The 19,420-nt window shown below is 33.3% G+C and overlaps 1 protein-coding gene across 3 annotated transcripts in view; it reads left to right on the top strand.

Moving 5' to 3' along the window:
• LOC118183137 (cyclin-D-binding Myb-like transcription factor 1) overlaps positions 1-19,420 on the top strand; it is a 95,733-nt gene that overhangs the window by 67,693 nt on the left and 8,620 nt on the right. For all 3 annotated transcript variants that reach the window (XM_035352562.2, XM_085812855.1, XM_035352563.2), the window contains exon 13: positions 6,537-6,772. In XM_035352562.2, coding sequence (XP_035208453.1) covers positions 6,537-6,772 — 236 coding nt within the window. The remainder of the gene's footprint in view (positions 1-6,536; positions 6,773-19,420) is intronic.

Here is a 19,420-nt window from a genome sequence, read left to right as displayed (position 1 = left end):
ACGTCAATGTTAACTGCTTCAAAAGGTAATCCTGGCCTTCTGAGCGGTGTGATGGGAATTATGTCCGATCGCTTTTCTGGACTCTTCAACTGACAGTCTTTGCATGTTTTACAAAAGGCTTCGACATCTTGTGCTAATCCAGGCCAAAAAAATTAATATCGTATTCATTCCTTTGTTTTCCTTATTCCAAGATGGGCACTGAAAATGGAACTATGTGCTAATTCCAACACTTGTGCTCTTCTGCTAAGCAGAAGCACTAACTGAAAAACAAGTCTGTCCTAATATTTTGTCTTGGTGATGTAAAAGATGATCAATAAATAATTAATTTCCTTTTTTTCTACAGCTAGCTTCCATGCTTCTCTCAGCGAGGGACAGTTAGCTTGCTCTTCGCGTAGGTGTTCAGCAGACGACAAGTCTGTGTTTATGTAAGCACTCACCTTCTCCCCTTCCTCCTCTTCGTTTTCTCCTCCAAAAGCATTAGCGGGGTTGGGGGATCTTCCTGAATAAACAAGAACATTTGAAGCTTTTTCTCTAATTAATTTCAATAATATTTCCTATTTGTATTCTTCGGGAACCTTCTTGTGCTTAAATGCTCTTTTGATAGAATCGAAAAATATATTCCATTCTTCTGCTCTCTTCGGTACTGGTATAGTCAGTATTTCTACTCCTTTGATCAGCTTGTCGAGGGAAATTTTGGTATCTCGTCCTGTGTTTTGGATTGAAGGTGTCGGACTTCTACTTCCTTCATTTTGAGTTGCTCCAATGTTCGCTAATTCTATTTCGTGTTCTCTTTCTGTTTTTAATCTTTCTTCTTCCATTTGCATTCTTTCAATTTCTTCTTTTCTTTTTCTATTCTCCACTGTAGTAATCAGAATTTCTTTCACGAAATCAGCATCATTGATGTATTCCTTGCTATTTTGGACTTTGTGTTTCAGTTCTACCAGCTTCAAATCTGGGGATGCTTCTTCGCCAATTTCCAATAGAACTATTACTAAATCCTCTTTCTTTGTGTTTTTGAACATTTTGTCTTATTTTCCTTTAGAATCAAGTTTTTCGAACTCTCGATTAAATAATTCTCATTTTTTTACTCCCTTTTGCAAATGCGAACTTCTTTCGTGAGTTAGGCTTAACTTTACGACACTTCCCTTTTCAACGCTCTAAGCTTCTAACCTCTGTTTCTCGTAATAGAGCATGTTGTAATGGCTTCGTGGTTCAGTAAGGCACCATTTAACAAATCAAAATGAACATTTATTAAAAATATGGTCCAAAGTATAATAGTAAACTCGGAGCAATATGTCGCTCCTACAGCATATCAAAATCTGCAAACTTCCTCTTCTCAGGCTAACATGCAACTCTCTTAAAATACATTAACCCTTCTTGGAGAAGCGCTACATGCACCAAGCACGCTCTGTTGATCGCCAAACAGTCGCCAGATACTACAAGCATTTCATAGTATATCACTGTTGCTATCTGCTTAGATGGTTCGTAGCCTGGAGTTTCTTTTCCTGTTCCGTTACTAATATTTTAGTTAGTAGGCATTTCCAAAATTTACCTGTCTGAGAACTACTGAATATTTTTTCAAAGAATAATTCTTCACTTTTCATGTAATCAGCAAATTCTTTAATAAAAATTCTGCAGCTGAATAATTTACACTAATTTTTCACCTGTCAAAAATGCTTCTTAAACACCTTAGCATTTTGTAAAGCATGTGGACTACTCTGAAGATGCATTAAATAAGCTCTGAAATGGCTAAAGAAATGTCAAAAGAACAATATTTCCCTCCTTTGCAAATTTTATACTCAGATATGAATGCCTTTTTGCGTATTTTTGATTGCTTGATTGAATCAAGCAAGTATTAAGATTTCATCCTTGCTCATGTTTGTCAGAGCTTAATATAGTTGAATGCAGATTCCATGATTTTTTTCATTATTTCTCCAAGTCGCAAATAATTTAAATCCCTTTACTTGTCTTTATAGCCAGTTTGTGAGTTGATTCTCCTTTCTGTAATCTAACAGTTTTATCCAGTTTCTGTTCAGTTTTTAGAATTAACTTCCCTCCTCCACATGCACATACATTTAGCTGGCTGCTTGACTTATTTGTGCACAATATTAAAGTCATGAAAAATAATTTAAATAAAGCAGTTCAAACTAGAGGAAATATTCAGAATTAAGAACCTTCTAATGAAATGAAATGGTGAACAATAATGAGGATTAAAGTTTGCAAAAAAAAATTGGCTGAGATATCACAAGCCGTTGTTCTTGCTTATTGTGAACTTCAAACTTCTTGGAAATGACTTATATCATTCTCAATTGATAAACTTAAATATTCTGCTTCTGTTGATTAATTTTATAACTTTTGTCATCATAAAAAGGTTATGATATGATAATGGGAACATTAAAACATTTTGCTGCCGAATGATTATTGGCAGAAAAATAAAAAAGGGAGGTTATCAATGTGCGAATGTTGATTTTCATTTCTGTTTTTCCCATTTATTAATTCTTTTCATGTGTGAATAATTGGAAGTTGAGTGCTGTGTCAACAAATTCAATTATATCCTTGAAAAGCCAAAAATCAAGTCTCGCATCTATCTTATAACCTTCTGATTCACCAATTAGTCAATACCAGGAAATTCTATCCGATAGTATTATTTCAAGTTTCAACATACATGACTTTTTCATTTAAGACATATATGGCTGTCTCTCTTTATCACTGCATTTATAAAAATCTGCTCTTCTAAATTAACTGGGAAAAAAATTGTCTCATGTCATTATGAGATGCAATGATTCCCAGTACAGTTCATTTACCACACTGTATTCTCTACAAATTCCAACAAGGAAGAAATGTTATAGAGATATTTTGAAATTTAGGAAAAGTTTTTGGGGAAGATGCAGTTTGAGATAGAATGTGCAGAGTATAGCTTGAAAATTTTGAAAACTCTGATTTTGGCCTTTTAATGATAAGCCTGTCTGTAGGCAGCCATTTTTGGTTGCTGACAATATTGTCAAGACTACGACACAGCAAGATCCTTTTTTGTCAACATCGGAGATTGTGAAAAAGCTTAACTCTACAAAACAATTTGGACCATATTTGGAATCTAGGATTGTCTTAGGATTTATTCCAGTTAGGTGCCTCGTGACTTGAGTGAGAAAAATTTGCATGATTGAGTCATCATGTCTCCAGCTCTGCTTACTTGGAGGAAAAATGAACTCTTCCTGGACCAGATGATAACTGGTGATAAAAAGTGGATTATCTATGAAAACATCTTTAGGAAAAAAGCCTACTATGAATCAGGATAATCTACCCTCACCGCCTTTAAACTGAGCTTGATTCTGAATAAGAAAGTGCTGTACATATGATGGGATGTGCGAAGTCCAATACATTATGAACATAATGAAAAGTTCAATTTAGTGAGATACTATCATAAAATGGATGAGTTAAACAAACCAGTCAAAGAAAAGAGGCCAAAGATGTTCAATAAGAAGCACATCATACTGCATCATTATAATGCCAGATCACATGCTGTTTTGGCAACTCATCAGAAAATCGTAAAGGTGACCTGGAAAATTCTGTCATGTCTGCCATAGTCCTTAGACCTAGCAACCTCCCATTATCATTTATTCTTCTCCTTGCAAATTTTTTTAAGGGGAGAAAACTTAAGCAAATGTCAGCCACGCACTACTAGAGTTCTACTAGATGAGATATTTTTCTAAAATTTTTCTTACAAATTAGTATCATGCTGGCAAGAAATTATGAGTAACAATGGAAATTATATAGCACAATAAATATTATTAAAGGTATGAAAAATGCATTTCCTTTCACTTCAAATACAGATGGAATTTTCCAGTAAGCCTTATATTTGCATCATTTGTTGCAGTGCTATATTTGTAAGACAATCGAAACGTAAAACTAATAGAATAATGATTTTAGTTGCTCAGGACATTGCATTAATTCTGAAAATTTTTTTAAAAATATTTTTAAATAAAATATTTTAAATTAAAAAAAATTAAATCATTAATAATAACTGCTCAAACTCTAGTTGAAACACACAAAACATTATGACTGCGTGTATATAGATACGTAAAATATAAAATATCTAATTTGTCTTTCAAATAATAAATAAATAATAGCCTCCTGTCTTCATTCTGAAAATAACAGAGAGATAATTTTCTAACTAAAACTCCCTGCAGTGCTCATGCACACTTATCGATTAAGTCTGAACCGAACATCTGTCATGTGATTTGAAATGGAATTCGGTATAAAAGGTTAATTGCGTCGCAGCTTCTTCTCCTCTCTTGCTTCATTTCGCTACTTTGCTTTGGCCACTAGCCATGCAGAGTTTACTTTTACAATTTCGTCAACTGCTTAAAAAATATAAACTGTATAAAATTGTATGATGCACAGTGCACCCATAGTGATGATGTGCATTACCATGGAATAAAATTATATGTGGAATTTACCGCTAAGTCATCTTTCTGACTACACAGTAAAGTTTCTTCAAATTATCATGCAGAGGACCATTATCAATCTGTTGCGACTTTCTTTCTTCTAGTCATCTTATTACATACATATCTATATCTATATCTCTCTCTCTCTCTCTCTCTATATATATATATAATGAGAGAAAATTTATGCTTTATTTATTAAATAAAGATAAAAGCTAGTAAGCATACCATGTTACATATTGCTGTGTAAATGCAATGCCATATTTTTTAGTATTAATATTAAGGCTGTATGATGACTAGTAAACCCTCTGGATATCAGTGGGGCATCATGTAGAGATCAAAATGTTCATGTGGAAAATTCGGAACATTTTCAATATAATAAATTTCCACCCATGAAAATGGTTTGGATTTTCTGCATACACAAACCTAAGCCTCTAAGAGAGCAGTAATCTTAAACCTGATGATTCGCTTTCCTTGAAGAGATTATGCCAAATAAGGTGGAAATTGAACACACTAAATATTGGCTAACTGTGCACAGTCTTTACCTATATATGAAAAATATTTATAAATGATTGTGTGTGATTGTGCCTTTATTAAATTAATGTGCCTCCTTATTAAATTGGTTTTTAAAATCTCCCATTTATTGTTATACAGTCAAAAGTCTTTAATCCAGACTCCTCAGGACTTTGGCGATTCCGGATTATCGGTTTTGCAAGATTAATCATCAAATCTGGTAAGATGGTATACGGAAATTATAAAATTAAAAATATGAAACCGTAATTTATGAAATAAAGAGCAATTATGATCTAAAGGGCATCAAAATTTACAAAAAAAAAAAAAAAAAGCTTAATATTTATTTGTTTACTTTATTAAACATTTCTTTCGACGTGCCCATACATAAAGCGTATATTACGCATAGTCGAAATTAGAAAATTGCAACCAGAAAACTATTTGATGTGTATTCGTGATATTTATAATGACGAGGAATTTGATTTAAATCATATCAGAGTACATCGAGATGAAATACTACATTTAGTAAGGAATTATAAGCCGAATAAAATAAAAACATCTGCCCTGAAGATAAGGATAGTGCTGACAGATCAACTTCCAGTTCATTGTGCGCGTCGTCACTCCCCGCACACACACACAGCAGCGTGAAATTGATAAACATATTTCGGAATGGTTAGAGAATCAAAGGATATGCCTTTATCCATTTTTTTCAGCAATTCCACTTTTTGTTTGATGGACATCAAAATATGCTTTCGCTTTGTAGATATTTTGGTAGCGCCAGAATCGGAAATTCTTTTTGGCATAATCGAAAGTTCATGCTTACTTTTATAAAATTGCTCTAACAGTCTGCAAAAAATAATAAGCCGGATTAGCAAATTTAGGAACAACGGAATCTGCAACATTAACTGAAATAAATAATTAAATAATTTGAGCTTAGCTTATACCTTCCGTTATAAATTAAGCGCACATGCATAAACGTATTATGCGCATGCGTAGAATGTTTGTAGCTTTTAGGTCCGGATTATGGACGTCCGGATTAAAGACTTTTGACTAATTAAGAAAGAGGTGTGTATTTCTATAGCATAAAATGTATTTTGTTTATGGTTATTCAAAATATTTAAGTGTCATTAATTGTAAAAAACTATCTTCAGCAGTGCCACGTGAATTTGTAAAAAAATTCTGAAATATATGTAGAAACCATTTCTGAAATAGCATGCAATGTTTGCTTTTGCATTTTTTGTAATACATAAGTTAGCTCTCTTTATCTGATATTTTTTATAATGGTTAAAGCTTTATGTTTCTGAGAACCATAAGAAAAAATTCTTATTTGCATTTATCATATATCATATTCTTCCTCTTAATTTCTATAATAGTTACTGTTTTTAATGTAAGTATTTTAACCTAACTATAAAGTTTTACTGATAATTTAATGCATTTTATAATGTAACTTTGTAGCATAATTGAATTGAGTTAGGAGTAAAAAATTTGTGATATTCTTTTATAATAGTGCTACAAAATTTTAATTTTACATTTTTTCCCAGTTTTTGTTTTAAATCTTTAGTGTTATGTTTTTAATCATTACAGCCTGTCCTCCTCCTGTAGTTTCATTGACCAATGCACAATGTGTAGATATGGTTAATTCAACTGCTGCTCTTTCTCAAGTGCCAGTTGGACCAGTCCTTCAAACACTTGAAGTACTTCCACAAAACATTCAACTTGCAACAAATCCACAGACTTTTCTTCTAACTACTCCTGCACAACAGCCTTTGCCTCTCACAACGACTCTTTCACCCAATCAAATAATAATCCAGACACTAGCAGTATGTTGTATTTTTTAAATACTTGAAAAAATTATTTCAGTTTTGTTGTATGTTTTCCTCTTTAAGCACTTAAGAGCTGGAGACTTATTTTAAAACTGATCTTATGAATATTCCTTTTTAAACATAACACATTTTCTTTTTAAAAATATGCCACATGGAGAGTAAAATTGAGCTTCATATTTTTTTTTTTTTTTCTAAAGAAATGGATGGTAATTAAAAATTATTAGTCTTGTATGACTTTTATTTTATCATTTAAAAGAGTTTTCCCTGTAAATGATTTGTTAAGAGCTTTATGTCAGTGAAAATATGGATTTAGGGTGTATTCCTTACAGACTTAATTGTTAAAATATGTATGATGTATGTTGCAAAAGAAAAGTAAGTAGTTTCATAATAACAGGTTTCAATTATATTTTAATGATTAAAATTAGTATCCTTTTCTCTTGAGAAATTAAAGTATTCAGCCTATAAAGCATCTGTTAAAATTTTCTAATTGGAAGCATAAAAAATGAAAGAGAAGTTTCAGATATACTGTTAGAATGTTAGAAACAATTAAGCTAGTGCAATGCTTTTAAAAAATGTTTCACTTTTTTCCAAAGGTATAAAATGCTTCACATTCACTGCATTAAGTAATATTAGGCACAACTTGATGCATATATTAGAATTTTATCTACTGTGATTACTAGTTTTTCCCATACCTAAACTAATCGTGCTCATTAAAAAAATCGCTAACTGATAAATTTTGGTTTCTAACTTGATCACACAAAGTGTAATAAAAAATTATTAGTGCAGTATGGTAATTCTCTGAAGGCTTTAAAAGGCAAATTGAAATTTGATGCTTTTTAATATGAACTGATTAATACTCTCACAGCACTGTAAGATTGGTTTGGGAGAATAAAAAATATAATATTAAAAAAGAGTTGATAAGTTGAATCATTACTATAAAAATCTGTGGATTCATATAGGCATTATTTAATTCCGAAAGGAAGTTTAAGCCAAATGACACCCATCTTTTCTGCTGCCTATTCATGAGGATATGAGACAATCTTCCTTAAAGAGTCCTTAATGCAGGCATGCCTCCTCATAGGCAAACTAGCCCTCAAGTGGCTTTACCTTAATCACTTTATCTGCTGCCTATTCAGAATTTCGTGAGTATAAGGTAAAACATCTCTAACAGAAATACACACTATATATATATATATATATATATATATATAATATTTTCTTCTATATATATTGAACAAAACATTATTTAATATTAAATAAAATACTGATTATATATATTAAACAAAAATGTTATTTGGATTAAAAGGTAGGGTGATCTATTTCAGATGAGGAAAAAATTGTATGCAGAGAAAATTTGTGTTTAAGCTTCATCAATCCAAGCCAGCACAGCCTCACTAGAATTTGTTAATTCTAGTGAGGCTGTGAATTGATGAAGATTGGGTTGGTGAAGCTTAAACACAAATTTTCTCTGCATACAATTTTTTTTTTAATTCTAGTGAGGCTGTGCTGGCACAATTTCAAATTTGCTATTTTAATGCTTAAAGTTAAGTACTGTTTAGCTTAGAAAACATGGCAACCTTTTCATTAGTTTTTTTTTTTTTTTTTTTTTCTCCTTCAAAAAATCTTCCTCCTGTATCATAAAATGATATATAAATTTTGCCATTGTCATATAAAGTAATAAATAGCAGCTTTCAAATCTAAAATAGGAAAAACTGCATGAAGACCAAACCTTGAATTTTGCACAGATTTTTGAGGTAAGAGTTCTACCAGGTTCTCATAGATAATGAGTCCATTCTTCATAGTGCCAGAAAATAGATAGAACCAAATAGAGAATATAAATATTGCTTCTGACAGGGTTGCCACGCTACCTGGAAAACCGGGAGAACCGGGAAAAGTCAGGGAATTCGAAAATTGACCAAAATATTCAGGGAAAAGTCAGGGAATTTCAGTATTTTTGTCAAAATCTGGAAAAGTCAGGGAAGTTCATACAACGATTCCGCCAAAAAAAGCGATTTTTGCGCCGACGTCGGAAGAGGTAACTTTTTTTGGCGAATTATGTATCACGTGAGTGTCATTCGGGTAGCTGGCATAGAGCCAGTTTTCGCAGCTCCAATTTGATTGTCTTTTAGAAAGGCAAAGCAACTTTCCCGCAACTTTTGGTTTCCAGTATTCTCGAGAATTGCATGTGCAGTGCATGAACTAAAGAAAGTACCTGTTCTCGTATAAAACAAAATGGGTTTAATCCTAGTATACGGTATTATGGAGGTTAGAATCAAAGAATATGTATCGTAAAGAAGGAAAACCTCTCTGCAACAGACGTGGCTGTGGCTCCGTTCCACCATAGAGGGAAACAGCTGTGCATGTCTGATATATCTGTTACCAAAGCTCGAAACCGGTGTCGAAGTTCGAAGATCACATTATCAAGAGTTCATAAAATGAATATCGTTTAAAATTTCTTTAACCACTTGCGCTAAAAAGACGTGCCACGCACGTCAAGATGCTTTTGTCTCAAACCACGAGCGACGTCAACACCACGTCGATAAGCATTTATCGCAAAAATGAAAATAACGTGGTACACACGTCGCCTAACAACGAGATTGTTTATCTCTTGAGTTACAGCTCTGGATTGCACTCGCAGATGCGGAGCGGCGTAAATGAGACACTTTACCGCTTGTTATATTGTAGCGCACGGCACCGCAACCGTGAAGTTTAGTCTTAGCGCAAGTGGTTAAACTCTAAAGGAAAAGAAAATATTTTTTGGCGCAAGTAAATTAATTCATGGATTAGTTATTTTCAGAGAAAAAAAAAAAAAAAAAAAACTACTAAAATCCGTTTTGAAAATTATTGCGAAAAATCCAAGAAGAAACGTCCTTTGATGAAACGTTTCTTCTTGGATTTTTCGCAATAATTTAAAAACGGATTTTCGTAGTTTTCTTTTTGTCAAAGAGCGTTTCTTCTTACGTGTTTCTCAATTTCCTGTACACATCGCGAAGAGGGAAATTCTGACCGCCAGGTTTCGTCGCCAAATCCCTTGGCAAATTTTCCCTCCGCATTCTAGCGGCGTAATAGCATTTTACTTGTATGGAACCTTTTCTTCTTTACATAGACGTTCTTTGGTTAGAATAATAATGGGATTTGGCGACATCTTGATGCGCAGTAAACGGGTCATTTTGGTCTTGGCGACAATTTTCAAAATCGTGCCGAAGCCTTACCGTATACAGTCAAAAGTCGTTAATCCGGACTCGTCGGGACTTCGGCGATTCCGGATTATCGATTTTTCCGGATTATAGATCATCAGTTTAAATCTCGTAAGATGGCATGCAGAAATTCTAAAATTAAAAATATGAAACCGTAATTTATGAAATAAAGAACAATTATGATTTAAAGGGTATCAAAATTTACCACAAAAAAAAAACCTTAATATTTATTTGTTTACTTTATTAAACATTTCTTTCAATGTAAGTTGTTTAAGTTGCTTCGTTTTATGTGATAATACTTTCACTTTAATTCTATAAACAGACATAATTTCATGTTCAGTTACAAAGTTCCGCTGTTCAAGTCCCGTTAATTGCTGTGCCGAGAATACCGACTAACTTGTCAATCGAAATTTTTTCGTTTTCACTAACCTCTCTGTCACATTCTTCATGTCTTTATCCATTTTATGCAGCAATTCCACTTTTTGTTTGTTGGACATCAAAACATACTTTCGTTTTGTAGATCCTTTGGAAGTTCCAGCATCGGAAATTCTATTTGACATAATCGAAAGTTCAAGTTTACTTTTATAAAATTGCTCTTACAGTCTGCAAAAAATAATAAGCCGGATCCAATTCAAAGATTAAGGAACAACGCAATCATCAACATTAACTGAAATAGATAATTAGATAATTTTAGCTTACACCATCCGTTATACATTAAACGCGCAGGCAAAAACGTATTCAGCACTTGCGCACACGCATATGCGCAGTAGTCAAGGTCTCAAGCGCACGCGTAAAACGCCTGTGCGCATGTGCCAACGCGGCGCATGCGCAGAAAGTTTTTAGCTTTGAGGTCCGGATTATAGATCATTCCGGATTATGGGTGTCCGAATTAACGACTTTTGACTGTACTAGACTGTACTAGAATTTTACCGCAAAATCTTTTTAAACCTTTTTTTTTTTTTTTTTTTTCTTTTTAATAAATACCTTGCGATTTTGCAGTAAAATAAAAAAATAGTAATCAGTCATCTAGGCTAGCCATGTAATATAACTGTATTCGCTAAAATATCGTTGATTATTCTAATTCAATTTTTAAGTAATTATTTTTATGTTATTCATATAATTTAATGTTGCTTCTTCCCTCTAAATTTATTTATTATTAGTAAATAATATTTCCAAATTTCAGGAAATTTTCTCTGGCATAATCCTGAAATTAATTATAGCAGTATGATGACATACCATCACGAAATTTAATGCACATATTTTTTCCTTATGTATGCTGCAAAATAAATATAAAATACCTCAATTTATTAAAATAGATTTCTTTCTTTCGTTTAGATGCAGAATGTCTGCAAAAAAAGCCTTATTTTATTCCAGATTGGGAAGATTCTAATCTCAATCTTCAGTGGAGAAAACAACAACTATTATAATTATATTTGTGTTTTCAAGTGTTAAGGTGCCTTTTAAGAACATACCTCACGCAAATTAAATTTACCTAAAATCTAACCTAACTATTTAGCATTGCGTTGTGATTTATAAGGACCGGATTAGCCTCGTGTAAAACTGGTGATGATCATGAGTAATAATTAAATAAAACATACATTTGTTATCCAATATATATATCTTAAATTTTATTAAGTTTCTTAAGTGGAAAACTAAACAAAATTATCAAACTAAGTATACCAAGAATAATTAAGAATAAATGTCCTCTGGGATTTATTGAATAATTAAGTGAATTTGCTACATAATACAAGTAATACCATAATTAATTTACCTCTTAGCACAGCCAACGTACATTACGCGGATAGACTGGAATTTTCTTGAAACACACCTGGAAAAGTCAGGGAATTTCATTCTCCTGTTTGAGTGGCAACCCTGTTCTGAGTAGTGACCAATACTCATAAAGACTTTAGTCACTACTTGGACCATTCAGTTACAGTTACTATTTTTGGTCACTACTTGGACCATTCAGTTACAGTTACTATTTTTGGTCACTACTTGGACCATTCAGTTACAGTTACTATTTTTGGTCACTACTTGGACCATTCAGTAACAGTTACTACTTTTGGTCACTACTTGGACCATTCAGTAACAGTTACTACTTTTGGTCACTACTTGGACCATTCAGTTACAGAAGACTGTTTTTAGCTACTGAAGATGATATAAATTTATTAAGCACAGTCTGTTATCAGTTTGGAACCAAGCCGAGTGCCAGTTAATAGCCGGCCAAGAAAATTATCACATTTAAATGTGTTATAATATGAACAGAAATATCTGTGAATATTATAGTAAACTTCCAGATATTCTTGGTCATTTGATAATAAAGAGTTCTTTATATTTGTTCTAATTGCAGTTAAATGCTGAGCACCAACTGTATTACACAGGTCAATTTCAAAATTACAGGATAATGAGAAGAAATATACTCACTAAGTTAATGTTGCAACCAGTTCCCAATGATGTCATTATATATGTAAATTAAGTACAATTGAATACAAAATTTGGCATACATTAGCACCAGAAATATGCAAATTCAGTGATTGACAATGTGGTGTGGAATGAACACATGTTAGAATTCAAATCTGTAGTGTTGGTTAAAGTGAATGTGGTTTCTAAGAGTGATCGATATCTAGTAGTTATGGCTCAGATGCATCATTTAAGTGAAGGTCAAAAGTGGTGAATAACTAGTAGAATCGAGGGAGATCAAACACAAATGGAAGTTTCCCAAGGTTTGAATATCCCCCAAAGTGTCATATCAAGAGTTTAGACCCAATTGTGAGCACTGGATCAGTTGACAGGCAACCTAGTCAACGGTGACCAAGAGCAACAACTGCATCAGAAGACCATTTTCTGTCATTATTATCTCGAAGAAATCGCAAAGCAACTACAAAAGATTTGGTTTTAGATAGCTCTGTGGAGTCGGTAGGGAAAATGTCCGACTCCTGAAATTTTAAAGAATCCGAATCCTTCATGGAAACATATACACATGGGTTATAGCTTATTTTTTTTAATATAAAAGAAGTAATAGATGCTACATGAAAAAATATTGATGGCATAGCAAATTATTTATATTAATTAACATCTATTATGAAATGGAAAAACTGGCATTAGTTATTTTTAAGAAACAGTATAACTTCGGCAAGACCTTCTTTGTTGGAGGGCCATAGATCCGATTTGATAAACTTCAGAGCTGAGAACTTTCCACTTTAACTTGAGTAGGAGAAAGAGCTGTTATTGTTAGGGCTACTTCTTTTAACTTTTCAGGATAGATTTTTATAAGTTCTAAAAGAAGTGTCTTGAAACGCAATCATGTGTCTTTATTTCTTCAAAGGCTGTGTAGAAATCTTGTTTGTATTTTTTCATTTTTATATCTAAGGGCTCTTGGTTCTTTATTTTCATTCGCTTTGCCTTAGCCTTTTCAATATTATCCAAAAATATTTCTCAAAATCTAATTGATCTTTGGAAGAGGATGATAGAGACTCAATTGCAATGTCTGCAGCTTTACTGTCCTGATTCGAACTCTCCAGTTGTTCTGAGAATAATTTTATTCTTAATGAAAATTCATAGATGGCTTTCTTTGCCTTTTTAATTTGTTCGTCATCCAAGAAAATTCAGTGTTTTGGATCTACATATATTGAACCCAACAAGATCTCATTATCTAGCAAACTAGTTTCTCTTTTCTTCATTGAAGAAATGATTTCTTCTGCAATAAACAGTCCATTTCAGAAAGAACAAACTTCACATTCTTCCATTCTCGCCTCCTGTCAATTCTTCAGATTGCAGCCTTTTTGTGGCTATATACGGTGTAGAAAGAAGAGTTTCTAATTCTACAAGATCATTCCACAGTCTTTCTGTTAGTGAAACATTAGGGTTATTTATATCTTCTAAAAATTCTAACAACCTCTTTATCATCAAATATGTACTTCTTTATCACGTTGCTTAATCAATAATTGCTCCTTTTCCTGCTCACTTCCTAAGAATGGCATCAATTTTGGGAGTTCTTGCTGCTATTGCTGCTTACTTAAATTTTCTGGTGAGATTTGTTACTAAATGAATCAGTTTAATCACTAATGGCAAATATCACATCATCCTCCTCCCTTATGTTTATTTATTAATATGTCAATAAAATAGAAAATAACTATTTATTAATGTATATAGTTCATAAATAAAAATAATAACCCAGGTTGTCATTAATTTTTTTCAATGCATTTTAATTTCATTCCAAATTCAAACTGTCCAGCAAAAACTGAAGTTGGAGTCGACCTGTTTTTAGCGGCTCCAGCTCCGACTCCTTTTACCCCAAAATCTGCCCGATTCCGGATCCACAGCCCTGGTTTTAGATCTTCAGGCTGCCACAGGAGGTTAAATTAGCCATTTTTTTAGACAAATTTTAGCCATACTACTGCTGTACAAAGACTTAATGAGGTTGGATCATATGCAAAAAGACCAGTACTTTGTTTCCTACTCACTCCAGCTTCCAGAGGGGACCTGTTTAAACTGGTGTTGTCGTTACGTTCATTGGAGAAACTGTGCCTGAGTATACATGTTTTGATGTGGAGAGAGGAAAGAACATGCAGCTTATCTTTCTTTGACCTTGAAATATCCCGTTTCCACAACTACAGTTTAATGATCTGGGGAGGAATCGTGACAAATGGCCGTACCGAGCTGCATATCTTTCAAGAGGTTCTGTAACTGCTTGCAGATATATGGACAAGGTACTGAAACCCAAGTTAGGCTGTTTAGGGCTGTGGTTGGCCCAGAGTTTTTGCTAATGGATTTACACACCATTCTTGAACCCAACTGAGCATGTGTGTGATGCCTTAGGGCACCAGATTTCTCCCTGGACAATCCATGAGCTGAAAAGTGCACTTTTAGAAGAGTGGTGTGCAAGTCTACAAGATTTGATCAACACTTTGGTAATGTCTATAAGACTGGAGACAGCATCACTTTCTCAATTTCAGTTTAGAGTGGAATTTGGAGTGTTGAGATATCCGTGATATCTTCACCTTTTAGATGTACTGTGCATTGAATTGTATTTAATGTCCTTAGTAGTTTGAAATGAAATTACTAATTATATTTTGTGCTACTGTGAAGAGCCGCATGACTGTTTTTTGTGAAAAGTTCCAGAACTGTAAAGTTTTTTTTTTTTTTTTTTGTGTGTGCGTGTGTGTGTAAAATAAATTCTATCAAGATGCCATCAGCTCTGTGTGCATTCAATCCATTACAAACCCGTAAACATGCAAAACGTTTTGGTGTCAAAAGTGGGATGGAAGTCTGGTTTACAAGAACAATAGAGGAGCAGCTAAGACAGATCATGGCAGCCTTTGCTGCATTAAAAGAAGAGATGAATGTGGGTCAAGAATCTATTAAGGAAGAGGTGAAAGCTTCTGACAAAAAGATGGAAAGGGTCAGGTCAAGAAGGAATGTGAAGAGAAATTACCTGCATAATAGAAAACAAATTCGAGGTTATGGAAGGTAGAATAGACACAATTCAACATAAAGTTGGAGAAACTGAAGAAAGACTTTCTTCTGTCAAACAAAACTCAAAGAAGGATTTTGTGCCACCCAACAGCAAATCAAACAACAAACTGATGACAGGTTTCCTGCTGCTAATGCCAAGGAAGTTGAAAGTTTAAAGAAATCCTTAACTAAACAGCTGATCACATTTCTAATGCCTTTAAATTCAAATATATATCATCCCAACCCTCTCTAAAGCTATCCACATATTGATAGAAGGACCTCCTGGCAGTTGTACAAGATGTAGTTCTCTATAATGGTAAATGTAAATGGATGGGATTCTAAAGCTAAAGCCTGCCATCTCACTGTATCTTTGGGAGTAGGCACAGTGAATATCCTTCAAACACTTCCCAAAAACCAGAGACTAGACTTCAGAGCTATATTCAGTGCATTAAAGCAATGCTCTATGAAGAAAGGTTTTAAAGACTAATAGCAGGCTTCTGTTAAACTCTCACCAATGAAAGCCCACAGAAATACTCTAGGAGCTCATCACGGATGTTAAAAGGCTGCCTCATGGTTTTTTCGCTGCCGAACAGAAACAAGGAAAATACTGTCTCTGCGATACTTCATTGATGGCAGCTGGGATCCTGAGATACAGAAAGCCCTACGAAAGGCGGATATCAAGCATCTAAACAGAGCTGCTCAAGTCCAGGAGCCAGGGGATCAACTAACTGCTCATCTAGATGATTTAACCAAGCCTGTCAGTACCTTGGTACAAAACAGGAGTGGCAACAGACTGGCCTTTAAATGCTGGAACTGCAATGCTGAAGGCCACATATGAAAGAACTGTAGAACAACCCCAGAGCACAGAAGCTAAGACTGCTTCCAGCATGAAGGAGAAAAACTAATTACTGGCCATCTTTGGCAGGGCTGAGATTGTCAGATTTGAGTCTGAGGTTGCCATAGTGTTGGTGTGGTTTTGTGTCAAGAAATAAATGGTCGAGAATGTATTGTGGTGTACTAGAGTAAGTGTCTGTCTAAACCTTAGAGGTATTACTCTGTCCCCAGGATAGACTTGCTCACTGTAATAAAAAGTTGTAGAACATTTCCACTATTACCTCCATGACAGAAAATTCCTGCTACATACCATATATGATGGCATATAAGACGCACTTTTTTCCCTAAATTTGGTCTCAAAAAAGCTACCTGCGTCTTATACGTGAAGGACACAGGTTAGCTTTCAATACTGAATGCTATTTTTAGCCCGGATAAAGAGCTAGACACGCATAACTTTTTCTACATCTACATGTGTGTGGCCTTCTAAATAAGGGTGTGTCTTATATGCCGTCAAATACGGTATATATCATGCATCATTGACCGGGCTATTAAATTTCAAGAATTCCGAAGGCCAAATGGCCTTAGAGATATAAAGACTCCAGGTATATGACATAACTATCTGTCAGTGGGAGGGATCATCACATAGAAATGCCAATACTCTGTCTAGGACACCCTGCCCAGAAAGTCGCCAATATTGTTGTAGGCTCAAAATATCAAGTTACGAATTCAACATTATCTGACCCAGACCCATAGAATGATGAAGAAGTCAGGAATCTTGAAATAGGAAACCTACCTGGTAGAACATTTTGATCTACAGCGCACGAGACTGTGTATCGGAAATTCTAAAGTGGTGCTTATTTTAAAAATATTTTGCAATATTGCTGTTGAACTGAATTTTATGGTTTAAGTGCGAAGAACATGATATTTAATAAATAAAGGTAACATACAAAACGTTAAGAAAAAACACCCCTTTAGATGTAATATAAAACCTAAAAGCTTTTTTTTTTTTTTTTTTTTTTGGTATAATGTAACCTGAGAATCTAAAGAGGTGATGCTTTACCAGAAAAATAAGAATACGGAGGCAAATCTATTTAACATTGGGTAAACGGCTATCTCGTGAAATTGGTAAGGTATTGCCAAACTGGCAGTGGTTTTGGCAACTAATTTTTGTTCCCAAATTTGATGAGAAATTGCAAAATGTCACCAAATGTGGGAACCATTTGGCAACATTTTGGTCTGGCCCTTGTATAAGTGTAATGAGTATTGTAATTGATCCTGTATGTTGCTGTAACCATATCAGGACCTCTTATGTCTTCGAGTAATTTCGAGAAATGCTAGGAATTTCTTGGTGGCTGGAAGAAATCTATGTAAGACCAGAGAAAGCATTAATTTCTCTGCTGTTAGTTCAGAGCTAAATTCGAAATATTGAGATATACGTGTGAGCTTAGCCATTTAGATGTACTTGCATTGTGTTTAACGTTCTTAGTTGCAAAGTGTAACTACTGATTGTATTCTGTGGTGCTGTGAAGAGCTGTATGACTGTTTTTATGGAAAGTTCCAGAACTGTAAAGTGTTTCTTTTGGTCAAATAAATTTTAGCAAGCTATCGTTGGGTTTTCATGCATTCAATCCATTTCTAACCCGTATGCACACAACAATATGAATAATAGTTACACGTTTAAGAACTAAGGCACTTACAGCTATCCTTGATATCTTTCTATTTTTTAAATGATTTGGTTTATTTGTTTATGGTAAATCATGTAAGGATTGTCAGCTTTTAAGGGAGATGTCTTCTTGTATGATTTTCTGAGTAAAAGTGGCTTGTATCCACATTACACAGAGAAAAAAACCCACAAAAATGCCCATGCAGCTAGCCTGTTCATTTCAAATCAAATCCAGGTCAAACTACTGGAGTTCACCGATTTTACAGATTGATCATTGGTGGCCATTTTTGAGATGAAATTGATATGATTTTCCTTTAAAGCAGGAAACCAAACCATGAGATACTATTTCATTCATAACTTAACTTCATTAAGTAATGCATTAGAATAGTCAAACAAATATTTTCTTGTGTTTAGTACAGTTAAATAATGATTGAAATCTGTTATAAGTGTATACTCTATTTAAAATGTTAATAAAATATTCAGGTAAACCTAAATGAAGTTATAATCCTTAGCTGTAGTAACTTTCAAGTAGTGTAATAAAAAAAGAAAAAAAAAAAAGATCTTAAATTGTCAGATATTTAAAAAATATATATATCATGAAGAAAGATGACAATGAATTTTTAAAAGTTCAGAAAATTATACTATCTGGAAAATTTATCAGAAGAAGGTAAAAAAGGAAAACGATAACTATATCTAAAATTTAATTAGAAAAAAAATTTGTCATTTGAAATATATATTGTTTGTTTAGTTGAGAAGCAGCATGTTATACTATTTGTTAATACAAAAAATGATTTGTGACATCAAAAGGTAATTAATTAAAAATTACACAAAATATTAATTGGAAAGTGATAAAAACAAAGCTTTTAATACTAAATTTTCTTCTTAAGATAAAACATGAATACTTAAGAATTATAAAAGTGGTTAGTTTTTCTAACCCTGTAGACTAAAAAAAAAAAAAAAAAATTCACCCCCCCCCCTTTTTTTTTACCCCAAATCAAACATTCTAGTGGAGTAGGAATTTTTATTTATTAATCTTCCAATTTCAAAATTTACACATGGACTATAAACTTTGAATTATAAATATGGTATTTTACACTCCAATGGGTTTTATTAGTAAGAACAAAGCAGTTGTGCTGTCATGCTAAACCATAACTTTTTTACAAAAAAAAAAAAAAAAAAAAAAAAAAAAAAAAAAAAATCTGTATATCAAAATATTTGAAATCTCTTTATCAAAAATTATTTTTTACGAATTTTACCATTAAAAAGTTTTAAAATTGCTAAAACTTTTGGCATACGTAGTGATGAAGATTACCTGGATGCTTCTATGTCTGATATAACGAATGTTTATTTTATAAGTAATACATAGGGAATGCATAACTAAGAAGTAGCACTTAGTGAATGTTAATCCAGAAAAAGAAAACAAATTCTTTACAATACTTTGTTTGTGGAATTATATCTTTTATTACAATCTATGGAAGCTGCTTGTGATGTGGTATG

This window comes from Stegodyphus dumicola, chromosome 3 (assembly GCF_044657685.1).
Source record: "Stegodyphus dumicola isolate Sdum_Otavi_A_Nest chromosome 3, ASM4465768v1".
Classification (NCBI taxonomy): domain Eukaryota; kingdom Metazoa; phylum Arthropoda; class Arachnida; order Araneae; family Eresidae; genus Stegodyphus; species Stegodyphus dumicola.
This window is presented reverse-complemented; position numbering and strand designations above follow the sequence as displayed.